The following is a 16,463-nucleotide window of genomic DNA, read 5'->3' on the forward strand; positions in this document are numbered from 1 at the left end:
CTCCTTCAGAACATCTCTTACAATCAGGTTGATTGTGTGGGCAAGACATGGAGGATGGGTCCATTTAAACATTTTCCTGGCTTTGGTTATGTTAGCTGCATTGTCGCTAACACAACAGATCACTTTTCCATCTACTTGCCATTCTCTGGCCACTCAACAGTTCCTCTGCCAAGTTATCTGAGGTGTGTCTGTCGCTGAACTCAAAGCAGTCAACTAGACATCGTAAAATCTTCAATGAAGTGACATGTAACTGACATGTAAGAAGTGGTTATTCTTGATGTCCAGCAGTCAGTGGTAAGTCAAACTGCAGTAGCTTTTTGGACTCTTTCCCACACTGAAGCCTGTGTGCTCTTGTACAGTGGTGGAATAAGTGATTTTGATTTAGACTATTGCTATAATAAAAATAAAAAACCGCTGTCCTCCATGATCGAAAATTGCTGGAAATCGGTGGCGATCATTTTAACCAGTGCAATATCAATTTGGCCTTGTTTTGCTACAGACATAGACTTTGGCATAAACTGGCCCATAGAAGACTACAATGCTGTGGGTCATGGAGCAGGCCTGCTTGACGAAGTGGATACATCTCCACGTGTGGAGGTGCTGGCTTCACCACTATCACTAGCAGGCCCACTAGTTTCTCGAAGCTCCGCTCCAGATAGCTTCACAGTTGGGTGCACAGTTCACATATGCCGGTGTAGGTTGTGCGTAGAACAGGCATTATATGAGATTTTGTTTTGGTAAATTCTACACTGTGCTCTAACATTGTCTGCATTATTAAAATGCATCCAAATGCTACTGTGCTTCAGACTCATTTTCCAGCTGTTGTTTTCACAGCTGTCCTTCCTCTCTCTCCTTGGCTGCTAAGTGTGTGACTGAGTGAGTTGGCTCGGCCCTCCCTCATACATCTTTGGTTGACAGGAACAGGTGAGGCTGTTAGTCTGAGCAGACAGAACGAATGTGCACTTGAGCATTTAGGTCTATTTTCTTTATTTTTTCATTCATTATATTAATTTAAATCTTTTGATTATTCATATCTTAATGTTTTAAAAAAATATATATATAGATTTGGCTCTTCTGGTATGGAGTCGGCTCTTCGCAAACGACCCATCACTAACAGCCGGCAACTACCCCAGCCCGGTCAGAAACTCTGGCCAGTGTCTAACCAACCAGGTTTTTTTTTTTTTTTCTCGTTATAATCTTCAACTGGCTGAAAGCAGCTGCCTTACTTGAACTATCATCTTTAAATTCAGTACAGCCATTGTTACCATTACATGGATTGGATACATTGTGAGAAGTGAAGTCACTCTGCTGATTTTAATAGTTTTATCAGTCAGTTTCTGCAACAGGGTAGCGTGCCCTCTTCTGAAAAAAAGTGTTACTCTGTTAGAATATATGACCATTTATTTGATGCTTTACATAAAGGTGATACATTGGACATCAAAATCAGATATTTTGAACAAACAGACCAAAACAAGTGTGAAGAGCCAAAAAATAATTATACATACTCTTGACCAAGGCATTGTACCCAAAACAATGCACCATTTCACCATTGTGTTATGGAAAGTGCAGACTACTACTTCATCGTTTCCCATTCAGTAGTGCCAAAATGATCAATGAACAGAAAGTGAATTACTTACTGAGTTCATAGTCAAAGGCAACAAGAACAAAAACAATTGTATAACAGTACACATGCAATGGATAAAGCATTAAGCAGCCACACAACTATCAAAACAAATGTGATCGAGAGAAATAAAGGCATCAGGTCAAACATACTTCACTAATAATAATAATAATAATAATAACCCCCCCCCTTGGGAAAAACCCTAGATGCTACTTGATATTCAGGGCCCAGTTTTCAAAAGTTATCGGATTTCAGCAATTGGATATGATTAAAGGCATATAAATAGAATGGACATCCCCATTCAAATATAATACAGACAGTTCTATTAATTTGATTTCTATGCTTTTAATCCTACAGATCTGAGATATGACAATGGTTTATCGAGCTAGTTTTATACATCTATAATGACTGTGGTTCATCTGGATCTAAACGGTAGATCTAGAGTCCATAGATCTAGAACGACAGTGGTTCATCTGGAGTTCATGGTATGTTCTCCAGGCCCAAGGCAGAGTGATGTGTGGGGTTGGTCAGCTGGCTGCCTGGCCTGCATCAGTAACAGTCAGGTTACTCAGCCAATCATGGGAGAAGAAACTGTTGTGCTCCCCCTTAGTTCTCTCAGTCAGTGAAGCTAGAGAGCAGAGAAAGAGTTTGTTAATGCTCAGAATTTAGGACCAGTGCAGTTTTTCCTGGCCATAATGATCTGACCAGGGAAAACCCCTGTGCCATTAGTGTTAGTCTGTACTGACCTGTCACAGGAAATCTGCATATAGAACTGGAGGGGGAAGTAATTCAAAATCTGCAAAAACCACTTCCTGGTCTCTGCCATAGAAAACAGGTACATACATTTTGGTCCAAGCTAGACTACTACCTCAAGGGCTATTAAGACCAATGAGGATAATGCATGAAATATACACACACACACACTATCTTCACTTACGAGTATGGAGGCTCCACAACACATAGGAAGCCTGCAGATGGACATAAACATAAAGTCGCACAAACATTGGCTGGAGTGAGAGTTTACTTTTCAAACTCACCACAATCAATGACAGTGACATGCGAGGCGATAGCAAACCCAGCCATAGAGAAGTCAGTATCCAGCTACTTACTTGGCGCTTCAGCACTTCAGAAGACAAAGCGAAAGAGTTTTAAAATTAGAATAATGGAATAGAAAGATGGCAGTGAGGATTTGTAATGCAATTTGTAAATACTGTATACTTTGTAGGGGTTGGCACTCGGTCTTCTGCTGTGTCACTGATGCCAGCTTTGTTGTTCTGAAAGAAGATGGCTAACTTCTGAAGAGCCTCATGTCTGGTTCTGAAGACAGAAACCGTTAACTACTAAGTTAGGGAACTTTGTGATACATTGTGGTAGAAAAGGCTGCATAAATAACATTTGAATTTGGCATCACAGTAAAGACAAAGTAGAGCCTTACTGTGTGTGGGGGTCCTCTATGCTGCCATCACTAAGGGTGTGGTGGGCACTAGCATGGCTGCAGACTGCCAGTGAGAGGGGACAGGAGAGAGAGAGAGGGATGAAGAGGGTAGTAAAAATGGGGGGAGAGGGTCATTTTACGGTGGTCTTTGAAGGCGTGATTGAAATGGTCTGCCATAAGTATATGGGCAGTAGAATGAAGACCTGAGACCGCAGGTACACTCTCTCTAATCCAGACGTCTGAAATCTATAATGTCAAAGATATATACCATATAAAATCCTACTCACGCATATCAGGCATTGAGACAGTCCGATTGTGAATGCTAAAGAATACATAAGAAAACAGATTAAATATATCAGTCCTTCGCTCAGCTTTTCCAAGAAAAACAAACAAATTATTAAATTTATATACACAGTACATTGCAGTCTTCAAAAGTTTTTCATCAATTATCTATACAGAAATTCTGTGGAGATAACATGGTTGAGCCGAATCAAACGTGAACTGTAAAGCAGCGATTTAACTGGTGGGGTCGCAGGAGTTTCCCTCCCCAATTTTGTGGTATCCAATTGGTAGTTACAGTCTTGTCCCATCGCTGCAACTCCCGTACAGACTTGGGAGAGGCAAAGATTGAGAGCCGTGCGTCCTCCGAAACAAACCAGCCAAGCCGCACTGCTTCTTGACAACGCCTGCTTAACCCCGAAGCCAGCCACACCAATGTGTCGGAGTAAACACTGTACACCTGGCGACCGCTACAGCGCGCATTGCGCCCGGCCCGCCACAGGAGTTGCTAATGTGCGATGGGACAGGAACATCCTTGCCGGCCAAACCCTCCCCTAACACGGACGATGCTGGGCAAATTGTGCGCCGCCCCTTGGGTCTTCCAGTCGCGGCCGGCTGCGACAGAGCCTGGACTGGAACCAGGATCTCTAGTGGTACAGCTAACACTACGATGCAGTGCCTTAGACCACTGAGCCACTCGGCAGGCCCTACAGCAGTTCTTTTAGTGTGTGATTTTTTTTTTTTGGGGGGGGGGGGGAATAAAATACTTGTCTGAATTTAAAATGACTAAGACCAGATAGAAAGACATTTAAATCTCTGAGAAAGGTTTTTCAAATCACAGTATTTTCAATATAAAAGTTATTAGCAGCACTATTTAGTGGATTTGGTTGATTTTGTAGTCAAACAAGTGAGCTTACAATTTTTTTTTTACAAGAATATGGGCAAAATGGAATTATTGACAATGAAAAAAAGGTGGAAATGTTCTTCTCTGGCCATTTAATTGCTACATTGAATGCCATATTTGTAGTCAATTGTTTTCCAGATTGCATTTTGACAAAAATGTTGTGTGTGTGTGTATATATACACACATACACTTGGGTCCCGAGGCAAAACCAATGAAGAACCACTGCTGTTAAGCACTTGACAATTTAAAAAAGGGCTTTACAAATACAAATGGGATTGCTTGACTGCTTCCCAAACAGTGTAGAAAGTCTCACCGGTTCTCCATGTAGGGGGACAGGGTCTCTTCGTCTAATGTCCACTCCTCATCGTCATCTGTGACTGAGAGAGAGAGCATGATAGGCTGCAAAGGCTGCAAAACCGCCAATGGGAAAGGCTTTGGCACAACACCACACTGCAGGCCTGCTGCCTAAAATGCATGGAATTCCTTTACTATCATAAAGCCAACTGATAAAAATACTCTAGGTTATATCAATCAGGTGTGCTTCTGCAGAACTCCAAGCCTCTGTAGATGTAGGCAGATTTTTCAAGGTGCCTCAGACGATACTTTATCAATGTGTCAGTTGATTATCAATCATGCAGTTTTTACACAGAACTGGCTGTAAGCATGTTGAAGATGACTTACAGCTGCTGTGTAGCATGGGATGATGATTAGATGATCTGTAAAATATAATGGAGACAGAATAGGAAGGGCACGGAACCAAAGGGAGTGAGTAAATAACATATAGAAATACCCTGATTATGGCAACATGCTTAAATGTTCATTTTGCATTCCATTTTTTATTCTTAACAGTGAATATTTCTCTGTACAACAAAATATGTTTGGAATTGATGTACAGTACTGAACAATAGACTGTTGCATTCTGTTGTGTACCTGCTCCCCATGCTGATGGTATCTCCCTCTGTGCCTCCTCGGCCAGCAGCCTGAGCCTTCTTCCCGAGCTCCAGCATCTCTTTGATATTCAGCTCCACATTCATTACAGAGATATAGCCATCTGGAAAAGTCAACAATCAAACAGGGGAAAACACTCAGCAACAGAGCAGTGAAGAACTGAAGCCTGATAATAACTTGGGCCAGTTTTTCCTGACCTGTGACATATTCAAAAAGCATCTACTCTGATGATCTTAAGGGAAAAACTAATCCTAATGTTATATCAGCATCCCCCCCCCCCCACACACACACACACGGCCATTAAAGAACAATAATACAACATTGACAAACTCACATTTGTGGTTGGCGTCACGGGCCAGCCATTTTCCTTTCGGGCAGTTGGTGGTTCGGATGATGCTAACCGTGTCACCACTCTTCACTGGCAGGTCATTCTTACGCACTTTACTGGCCACTGTCACCCTGGCATGGTACATTGCCTCCTCCTGGCCAGTCACCTGAACACAGACGTTACACAGTAACCACAGCCATAGTTTGGCAAACTTTGTTTGGTGTGGAGTGTTTTAGGAACGTTAAATGGGTGCGATATTGGATCCAAAAGTTCAAATTTCACAATTGAGTAGTTGGAATGCAAATTTGAATGCTATTATCCTGGAACATTGTAGGTCAACATGGTAGATAGCTTGTTGAAATATTGTTTGTCAATGTGTTGATCTATGGGAAAATAAAGCTGGACCCTCAAAATACCAAAACAAGACTGACCTATGAGCCTGATACCCATGACACAGCAACTTTTAAACTGATAGCTAGTAAGATAATTTCTCATTAAGGCTACATGTGACAAGCTCAGAATTACTTTGAATTTTTTCTTCATCTCATTCTCCTTTTTCTCTCTCTCCTTTTGCTCCTTCTTCTCCTTTTCGAGACGGTGCTTCGCCCTCTTCCTCTGATCTTTGTCCTCGTGGTTCTCAGGGCTCTGTTTTTCCTTACTGAGAACAATATATAATTATTCTATTAACATGAATCTAACTGACAACATGCTATGAAGTGGAACCAAATATTAGAGGTATTGATGAATCCCTTTAATTGAAGTAACAGTAAGACATGAGATGACAAACACACCTGTGCACATGATGTACACTCCTCTATATGCATTTGGACAGTGAAGCCAACATTTTAATGTGGCTCTATACTTTTAGATGAAGGTTCCTATGAGGCGACAGTACAGAATGTCACCTTTTATTTGAGGGTGTTTTCATACATCTGTTTTACCATTTCAAATTAAAGCACTTTATGTATCTAGTTCCCCCATTTGAAGGTGTCATAAGTATTTGTACAAATTCACTTATATGGTATTAAAGTAGTCAAAGGTTTAATGTTTGGACCAATATTACATCAAGTTTGTGACTACAAACTCATTGATGCATTTTCAGTTTGTTTTGGTTGTGTTATATTTTGCCCAATAGTAACTGAACGGCGATGACGAACAACTTTCTTTACAAGTGAGTAGATGGGATGATTCTAAACACTCCTAAATTAAGAAAAATCATGAATAATGTCTGATGTGTGAGAAGGTTACAACAAATCATGCTAACCTCTAACCATTACCAATAATGGGAAGGGGAGTTTAGTATTTTATGGGCGTTATGATCTTTGTGCCTCCATAACCTTTTCACAACTTACTCATGATCCTCCATATTTACAAAAAAATATTTCACCTTTACTTAACCAGGTAAGCTAGTTGAGAACAAGTTCTCATTTACAACTGCGACCTGGTCAAGATAAAGCAAAGCAGTGCGACAGAAACAACAGAGTTACACATGGAATAAACAAGCGTACAGTCAATAACACAATAGAAAAAAAGAAAGTCTATATACAGTGTGTGCAAATGGCATGAGGTGGTGTGGCAATAAATAGGCCATAGTAGAGAAGTAATACAATTTAGCAGATTAACACTGGAGTGATAGATGAGCAGATGATGGTGTGTAAGTAGTGATACTGGTGTGCAAAAGAGCAGAAAAGTAAATAAAAACAATATGGGGATGAGGTAGGTAGATTGGGTGGGCTATTTACAGATGGACTATGTACAGCTGCAGCGATCGGTTAGCTGCAGCATTTAAAACATATGTTTTAAATGCTGGAGTATAGAGCCCCCCCTCCCCCAGAAAGGTTTCTTCACTGTCCAAATACATATGGAGGGGATGTACACCAGGGGTCAGCAACAGGCCCGCTAGCGATTTGGCAAAAATCAACCCACTAGCGATTTAGCCCCCAAAGTTAAGTAAACTCACAATTTTTTTTTAAATCACCAGGAATTCAGCTAAAATTACTGTGAAGGAAATTTGTTCCCAAGTATACCCACAAATAAAAAGAGATGCGTCATTGTGTATCAATGTAACTAAGGTATGAAATTGGTATTTTCAAATACAATCTTTTTGGGCTTACTTATGGTTAATTTGCCTGTGCAACAACTACAATATTTGAATAATTGGGCCATCATTTAGAGCCGACATACCATGGATTCCGGGGCCATATGTGCATTCGAGGCTCCTCCTTCTTCACATACAAACAGAAAACAAAGAATCATTTTTTATACACAACAGCACCAACCATTCAGTTACAGAAATAAACTCTGCAGTAAAATTGTGTCACTTACCACTGGATGGGGGTCCCCATAAGGATCTAGAAGAGAATTTGAAAAACATAACGTTTGGAACAAATCATAAACACACCCTCTTTGAATTAGAGTAGGCTTTGACAAAAGGTAAATAACTCATCAAAAAAAATTGCTAAATGTTATAGATACTGGTATAATGATATGGGCTCTCAATTAAATTAAACATATGTAGTGTCTTACTCTTTGGTGGGCCTTTACGTTTGTGTGAGTTTTGACAGACAGTGTTCTCAACAACTTCATACACATTATCACAGGTTTCATAATAGTTCTCCTGTTGACAGACACTAGAAGAGAGGACATTTCAGAGGTTAGGTGTAAAGAGGAGTAACAGACTTCCCAGAGCTAAACTTAAGTTCACTATACCAAATACTCAGTAGTTTCTGTCCCCACACAATCCCTGGTGAGACACTTCAGCAGACTATAGTATTTAGCAAAAATAAGATAGTTTTCAAGCAGTTCACCTCAACGTTAGTCCTGAATGAGGAAATTCAACCGAAGCGGAGTCATGGTCAGTGTCCTCTGTGAATGAGGGTTCAACAGGCACCATTTCAGCAGATAGATCAGAAACAACTTGAGGTTTTAGAACTGAAGCTGGAAACTCCCACGTTTGAGCCAAGAACTCTGAAAGAACTAGATCATGATGACTGCTGAGGGTCAGGGCTCGTTGGTCAAAGCTGGGAATTTTTGGAGGCTCACAAGATGGTAACTCGCATTCAGGGGATAGAAAATCTGGAACCCCCAAGTCTAGATCTACTGGATATTCAGGGGTTCCAAATTCTGTAGCTTCTAGTTCTAGAGCTGCAAGGTCAAATGCATTGCCTTCTGCAGTTTCCAGTTCTGAATTCAACTCAAAGTCTGGAAACTCTGGAACAACCAGTTCAGGATTAGCAATGGATGGAGGCTCAGAGTGTGGATCCTCACATGTCTCAGGTTCAACCGCTGAAGTCAACTCTGCAAGCAAAACAACAAAACAGACATTTGACTTGAGCTCAGTAAACAGCACACATCAAATGATCTTTGAAGTAAATTGCATTACATCAACATACATTCTTTAAGTTTAAAGTGAAAAATCTGAGTCAGTGTCACTTACAGTGGAATTGACCACAACTGGTCGAAAATAGAAGTGAAAGTACCTCTGTGATGTTCTGTGGTTGGGTGGTAACATCTGAGCTCTACCCTTGGAGGTCTTGGAGGTTTCATTGGCAAAGGTCCCAGAGACCCCCGGTCAGGTAGAAGTTTCCTGGCTGGATGAGGAGGGGGAAGTCCATCAGATTTTACAAGCAGAAGCTCTGCTCTATCCCGGTCAAACTGTTTCTCTGATACAGTCTCTAGTCCTAAGAAAACAAAGAGAGCAATTGTATCTCAACTATGCAATCATACCTCATTAACTCTAACACTATTGTAGCAGAACATGAGAATGACCATACAAAATGACCACATCACAAAATTGTTCTGAATCTGAGATGACTTACTGCGGGAAGAGTCATTCATCTTGAACGGCAGAGCTGAAACACAAGGGAGGTGCGGGAGACAGACAGGCAAAGGGGCTGGAAGGTCATGTTCTGGGGCATGACTCTCATAATCTGTAGAGGGCAGATGAACTCCCTTGTCCATGGTAGAGCTATGGTCTGAGAGATGGACCCCATTGGAACGCAGGCTCTTGGGCCTGGCGTACACCAACAGGTGCTTAGGTGAGAACCGTTTCTTGCCTTTCTCCAACGTGCTGAAGAACTGGGTCGCACTAACCATAGTGGATAAGTCTTCACCTGGGCCTTCTAACAGAGTGGTGATGGTGATGTCTGGGCTGGAGGTTGGGCACTCTGTGCTAGAATGTTCCATCTGGAGTGGCAGCCTATCTTCAGCCTTATTCCTGTCCATCACAAGCCCCTCTACTGGAGCTCCTGAATGTCTGATGGTGGTCAAACCAGCATACGCAGGCTCGTCTGCAGGTTCGCCACCAACCTTGGAGACTTTGGTTGACTTGAAGGGGTGGTGGAGCAGCAAACCCTTTTTCTTGCATTTTGTTGGAGGCGGGACCTCTTTATGAGGTGGCAAATGGGTTTTCTGCTCCTTCAAAGGCAGGCCAGGCAGTACGAGAGGCAAGTGGCGGTCTTTGAAGGACTTCTTGGCTGTCGCTGTGCAGTCCCTTCCACCATTGTGGAGACGGTTCTGGTGTGGTGGTGTTGGTGGTTTTGGTGGAATGGCTTGCAGTACAAGTGCAGGGAAGGAGACGGGCCATTTGCCCCCAGACACCCTGGTCCCATCCCTGAAGATGACCCTGGGGATGACAGGTTTGTTCTCCACAGCCGAGTGGATGGAGCTCATCAGGGCTCCATCCTGGGGATGACAGGTTTGTTCCTGCTCTCCAGGAACAGTGGATGGGAACCGTCTGGGCTTCTCAGCAATGGCAGGTCGGTGTTGGTCCCGGGCTTGAGCCTGGGCTCTGGCTTCCTCCTGAAACTTGGCCCTCAGAGCTTTGACATTGATTGGTCCCTCCTAGGATCAATGAGATCACTATAGTGATTAGTTAACAATGCTTAAAAACAGGCTACAATTGTTTGAAAGTAATAATCGTTTCTACCTCAGCATATAACAGTGTGTGCATTCAACTAATTATATGGATAACACAAGGATAATTATTATAAGGCACCAGTTGTTCATGGATGGTACAACAGATAACATGTACAACTCAGTTGTTTCATAGTATACTAAAATACTGTTTGTTGTGCAGACAGAAAACCAACTGCAATCAGTTTCGGATAAATCGCGAGTTGACCTTGCAAAGAGCAAAGATAACAACATCCAACAGATATGCAAACAGATCAATAGGGGCAGCAATAGATCATCTCGAATTTCATTACCTGTTCCATTGTTCCTCGTTACTTTCATCAACTGTCAATCCAAATGTAGTTATTTTACGCAATTGGACACGTTCCAGTTCACTGTCTCATTATGTCGACGTAGCCGCCAAAAATAGAACGCATTCTCTGATAAACTGATTTCTGAACTCTCTGAAGTTGCAAACAAATAGAGAGATACCGCAATAAACCTGCGCAGATGTGCGCATGACCTTATTGAATGATGTCACGTGTGCACGCGAAGAAAGTGTAATTTTCTTGAAACGTAGATTTTATCAGATTTTAGTGTTCTATAAGGACCTGTGTTTTAATTAGTCGCAATGATATCTAGTGTATTGATTGTAGGATAAATGCCAATTGTATGGTATTATAGTTATATTATAGGCTAAATACAAGGTTTAGTGCCATAGGAACAATCTGCCTCTACAGAAGTCTGGGCCTTTATAGCCAAAGCTTGGAAGTATGGGAACTGCATACTTGGGAGTGTGTCAGAAAGTGTGCGTTGCAAAATAAGTGGGTAGATCAACAGCGGGTTGACTCGTAACCCGCAGTCCCAGCGGGGAGGGTGGGTTTAGGGTTATGAAATATTGTCTGGATAAAGTTCGGGTTGAATAAAGAGAAACAATACTTCCAGAAATGTATCATTCTTGTGCAATTTCTATCTATTCGTTTTTTATTTCATTATTTTAGGCTATGTGGCAGTAGGGCCAAACTATGCCGTGCCAAATAGCCAACACGCTTATCGCCAAATGCTTTTGGGAACGGGCAGAACAAGTTAACTTGCGAAATGTCGAGTTGAAAAATAGAGAAGGGAGGGCCAGAAAAGTAATGTTTTGGAAAGATTTGGTGTAGTGGTAAAAGGATGCCTGTCCTGACCTGCCTTTTGCCTACGCCTTGGATTATAATAAATATCAGAACTCAAACCAGGTGTTATAGCCTACGTGATGGTTGTGAGGCACTATAACATTTCGAGTCACCGAACGGACCTTCAAATAGACCTATGCCACGTCAAGGGAACTGTAGGCTAATTTTCGGACGGGTTAAATAGAAACTGAAATCTGGACACTGTAGGTCTATAACCTCTCACATAGCCTTAATATTACCTCCTGCGGAAATAAACATTTCTTGCAGCAGGATAAAATGATACACCAAATGTTTTACTTGGGAACAAGAGTGGAGAAATATGATGTATTTCTTTCAGCAACTTGAGAGAATGCAAATGCTCAAGTCTGTCTGTAGAGGTGCTATCTTTATCTGAGTAATAAAAGCTGATAGTAGCTTATTTCAACCGCCGAGTTATTTCAACCACATAAAATATGCATGCATCCAAGCGGAACTGAGATCTTATCAAAAACATGATTTGGGGTCGTTTTCACAGGTTTGTATTTTCTTACAACTGGTAAAACTGATATCATTTGGACATTTTGCACAGAAAATCTTTCTGTTTGTTGTTTGTTTTGTTATTGCATTTTCTCCTAAACGTCATTTTTTTTGTTGCCCCTAAACCTCTTTGCACCGCGAAAGAAGCAGAGATGACAGCGACCACTTTATCAATGTCAACTAGATCGAATCATTCATTTGTATCGATGTATGACATTATTCTGGTTAGCAATGACTTATTTAGTATTTTAGTGCAACATATTGTCACATCCTGTTCTGTTTCACCTGTACTTGTCTCCACCCACATCCGGGTGTCGCCCATCTTCCCCATTATCCTCTGTGTATTTATACCTGTGTTTTCTGTCTGTGCCAGTTCGTCTTGTTTGCCAAGTCAACCAGCATTTTTCTACTAGCTCCTGGTTTTCCCCAGTCTCTGTTTTTCTCGTCCTCCTGGGTCTGACCTTTGCCTGTCCTGACTCTGTTCTCGCCTGCCTGACCATTTTGCCTGCCCCTGACCTCGAACCTGCCTGCGGCATTGTACCGTTTTGGACAGGTTATGAACTCTTGCCTGTCCTGACCTGCCTTTTGCCTATGCCTTGGATTATAATAAATATCAGAACTCAAACCATCTGCCTCCAATGTGTCGTTATCGTACGAACTGGCCATGACAGACCCAGCAGACTTGGACCAGCTCCGTCACGCTGTCTCCCTGCAGGGAGCTACTTCAGAACCTGATGGAGGGGTTCCAATCTCTGGCGGAACGCCACGTCCAGGGGTTAGTGGTGGGTTTGTTCAGCCTACCCCGGCTCTCCGAGAACCCCGTCTACCTCCTCCGGAGCGATATTCTGGCGATCCTGGAACCTGCCTGGCGTTTCTTTCCCAGTGCTCCCTCATTTTTGAGCTTCAGCCATATTCATTCCCTTTGGATTGATCGAAGGTAGCATATCTAATTATGCTAATGTCCGGAAGGGCGCTCTCCTGGGGTTTGGGAACAACAATCCGCCGTTTGCCATAACTTGGAAGATTTCATGGCGGAGGTGAGGAAGGTATTCGATTCTCCGGTGCTCGGGAGAGAGGCGGCCCAAAAACTACTGAATGTACATCAGAGCTCCCGTAGTGTGACAGACTACACAGTATATGTTCGCACATTGGCTGCCGAGAGTGCCTGGAATTCGGAGGCTCTGTTCGATACCTTCTTTCACGGACTGCCCGAGGAAATAAAGGACAAGCTCGCAGCTCGGGAGTTACCATTGGACCTCAATTCCCTCATCGCCCTCACGATTAGGATTGATGGATGTCTACGAGAATGCAAGCGTGAGAGGAGGTCAGGTCTCGAGAACATTTGTCCATCCGCTGCTGCTTGCTCACCTCCGAAGGAATCCAGAAATCCCCTAAGTGTGCATTTCCGAGAAGCGCCAAAGCCACCCGAGTTCCCTCGAGAATCACCGGTGACGGATGAGTCGGTTACTCCTGAGCCTATGCAACTGGGCAGAGCTAAATTGTCACCTAGGGAATGTTCTCACAGTGTGAGCTCCAACTGTTGTCTGTACTGTGTGGCTGCGGGACATTATATAGCCACCTGCCCTGTTAAGAGACCTATTTACAGTGCCTTGCGAAAGTATTCGGCCCCCTTGAACTTTGCGACCTTTTGCCACATTTCAGGCTTCAAACATAAAGATATAAAACTGTATTTTTTTGTGAAGAATCAACAACAACTGGGACACAATCATGAAGTGGAACGACATTTATTGGATATTTCAAACTTTTTTAACAAATCAAAAACTGAAAAATTGGGCGTGCAAAATTATTCAGCCACTTTACTTTCAGTGCAGCAAACTCTCTCCAGAAGTTCAGTGAGGATCTCTGAATGATCCAATGTTGACCTAAATGACTAATGATGATAAATCCAATCCACCTGTGTGTAATCAAGTCTCCGTATAAATGCACCTGCACTGTGATAGTCTCAGAGGTCCGTTAAAAGCGCAGAGAGCATCATGAAGAACAAGGAACACACCAGGCAGGTCCGAGATACTGTTGTGAAGAAGTTTAAAGCCGGATTTGGATACAAAAAGATTTCCCAAGCTTTAAACATCAAAGGAGCACTGTGCAAGCGATAATATTGAAATGGAAGGAGTATCAGACCACTGCAAATCTACCAAGACCTGGCCGTCCCTCTAAACTTTCAGCTCATACAAGGAGAAGACTGATCAGAGATGCAGCCAAGAGGCCCATGATCACTCTGGATGAACTGCAGAGATCTACAGCTGAGGTGGGAGACTCTGTCCATAGGACAACAATTAGTCGTATATTGCACAAATCTGGCCTTTTTGGAAGAGTGGCAAGAAGAAAGCCATTTCTTAAAGATATCCATAAAAAGTGTTGTTTAAAGTTTGCCACAAGCCACCTGGGAGACACACCAAACATGTGGAAGAAGGTGCTCTGGTCAGATGAAACCAAAATTGAACTTTTTGGCAACAATGCAAAACGTTATGTTTGGCGTAAAAGCAACACAGCTCATCACACTGAACACACCATCCCCACTGTCAAACATGGTGGTGGCAGCATCATGGTTTGGGCCTGCTTTTCTTCAGCAGGGACAGGGAAGATGGTTAAAATTGATGGGAAGATGGATGGAGCCAAATACAGGACCATTTTGGAAGAAAACCTGATGGAGTCTGCAAAAAACCTGAGACTGGGACGTAGATTTGTCTTCCAACAAGACAATGATCCAAAACATAAAGCAAAATCTACAATGGAATCGTTCAAAAATAAACATATCCAAGTGTTAGAATGGCCAAGTCAAAGTCCAGACCTGAATCCAATCGAGAATCTGTGGAAAGAACTGAAAACTGCTGTTCACAAATGCTCTCCATCCAACCTCACTGAGCTCGAGCTGTTTTGCAAGGAGGAATGGGAAAAAATGTCAGTCTCTCGATGTGCAAAACTGATAGACACCCCAAGCCACTTACAGCTGTAATCGCAGCAAAAGGTGGCGCTACAAAGTATTAACTTAAGGGGGCTGAATAATTTTGCACGCCCAATTTTTCAGTTTTTGAAAATGTTAAAAAAGTTTGAAATATCCAATAAATGTTGTTCCACTTCATGATTGTGTCCCACTTGTTGTTGATTCTTCACAAAAAAATACAGTTTTATATCTTTATGTTTGAAGCCTGAAATGTGGCAAAAGGTCGCAAAGTTCAAGGGGGCCGAAAACCTTCGCAAGGCACTGTAAGTAAGTACAAGAATTCTCTAATTCCCATCATCCGCACTCCTTTTTTTGTGTGATACTCCTGTGGGGAGACCAGTCTATGTCACTCTGGGGCAGATGAGAGCTTTATGGATGCTACCCTAGTCAATAAAGCTTTCATTTATTTATGTATTATTATTACCCCCCCCCCCCTCCATGTTCCTGTTTTGGGATTTTCCTGGTTCCAAAAACACAAACCCGTTATTGATTGGACCACGAGTTTAAGCCTGAGTTTTGGTCCATTCTTTAATTCCCATTGCCTTAAAGCGACGTAGCCTTCCCTAAAGCGTCCTCCTCAGGGCTTAAGTAAAGTCTTGCATTTCTCTGCCATTCCTGCAGACTACCATCACCTCCTGGAGATCTTCAGTAAGACACAGGCTACTTCTTCCCCTGCATTGTCCCTACAATTGTGCCATTAACCTTCTTCCAGGCACTAAACTGCCCTGTGGTCGGCTATATTCCCTATCCGGCCCAGAGACCAAGGCCATGGAGCAGTATATTGAGGACTCTCTGGCTGCTGGAAGCATCCATTCTTCTGCATCCCCTGCCAGCACAGGGTTTTTCTTTGTGGAAAAGGACAAGACCCTGCGTCTGTGCATTGACTACCTGGGTCTTAATGACATAACTATAAAGAATCGTTACCCCCCTACCACTCCTCTCCTCAGTTTTCAAACCTCTCCAGGGGGCTAACATCTTTTCCAAGCTGGACCTTCGGGAATGCCTACCACCTGGTTCGTATACGCAAAGGAGATGAGTGGAAGGCAGCTTTAAACACTGCCAGTAGACATGATGAGTACCTGGTCATGCCTTTTGGTCTCACCAGGTGTCTTCCAGGCCCCGGTAAACAATGTGCTCCGGGACATGTTAAATCGTTTTGTGTTCGTCTACCTCGACGATGTCCTGTTTTTTCCCCCCATTTTGCCCAAGAACACGTCCTCCATGTTCGACAAGTCCTTCAGTGCCTCCTGGAGAACTAGTTATTTGTGAAAGCGGAGGAGTGCGAGTTCCACCGTTCTACAATCTCCTTTCTGGGATATGCCATCGCTGAAGGAAATGTCCAGATGGACCATGAAAAGGTGAAAGCAGTAGTGGATTGCCCCCAACCTACATCCAGGGT

The 16,463-nt window shown here is 42.8% G+C and overlaps 1 protein-coding gene across 9 annotated transcripts; it reads right to left on the reverse strand.

Annotated features, from left to right (window-relative positions):
• Window positions 1–1,383: 1,383 nt before the first annotated feature.
• On the reverse strand, window positions 1,384–10,971 carry si:ch211-188c16.1 (uncharacterized). Of its 9 annotated transcripts, none has more exons than XM_020467724.2 (19): window positions 10,723–10,971; window positions 9,334–10,357; window positions 8,995–9,195; window positions 8,323–8,812; window positions 8,042–8,145; window positions 7,841–7,866; window positions 7,700–7,740; window positions 6,041–6,173; window positions 5,522–5,681; window positions 5,170–5,290; window positions 4,921–4,955; window positions 4,553–4,616; window positions 3,344–3,378; window positions 3,057–3,120; window positions 2,840–2,938; window positions 2,731–2,744; window positions 2,559–2,589; window positions 2,368–2,393; window positions 1,384–2,249 (listed from the first exon to the last, which is right to left on the reverse strand). In XM_020467724.2, the coding sequence occupies exons 1-19, from the start codon at window positions 10,729–10,731 to the stop codon at window positions 2,149–2,151; spliced, it is 2,778 nt and encodes a 925-aa protein (XP_020323313.1). In that variant the 5' UTR covers window positions 10,732–10,971; the 3' UTR covers window positions 1,384–2,148. The 9 variants fall into 9 exon arrangements, 7 of the variants coding, with proteins under 7 accessions (XP_020323313.1, XP_020323314.1, XP_031666680.1 ...); XM_020467725.2 differs by having other exon boundaries at window positions 2,368–2,440; window positions 10,723–10,970; XM_031810820.1 differs by lacking the exon at window positions 2,731–2,744.
• Window positions 10,972–16,463: the final 5,492 nt, after the last annotated feature.

This window comes from Oncorhynchus kisutch, linkage group LG30 (genome assembly GCF_002021735.2).
Source record: "Oncorhynchus kisutch isolate 150728-3 linkage group LG30, Okis_V2, whole genome shotgun sequence".
Lineage (NCBI taxonomy): Eukaryota > Metazoa > Chordata > Actinopteri > Salmoniformes > Salmonidae > Oncorhynchus > Oncorhynchus kisutch.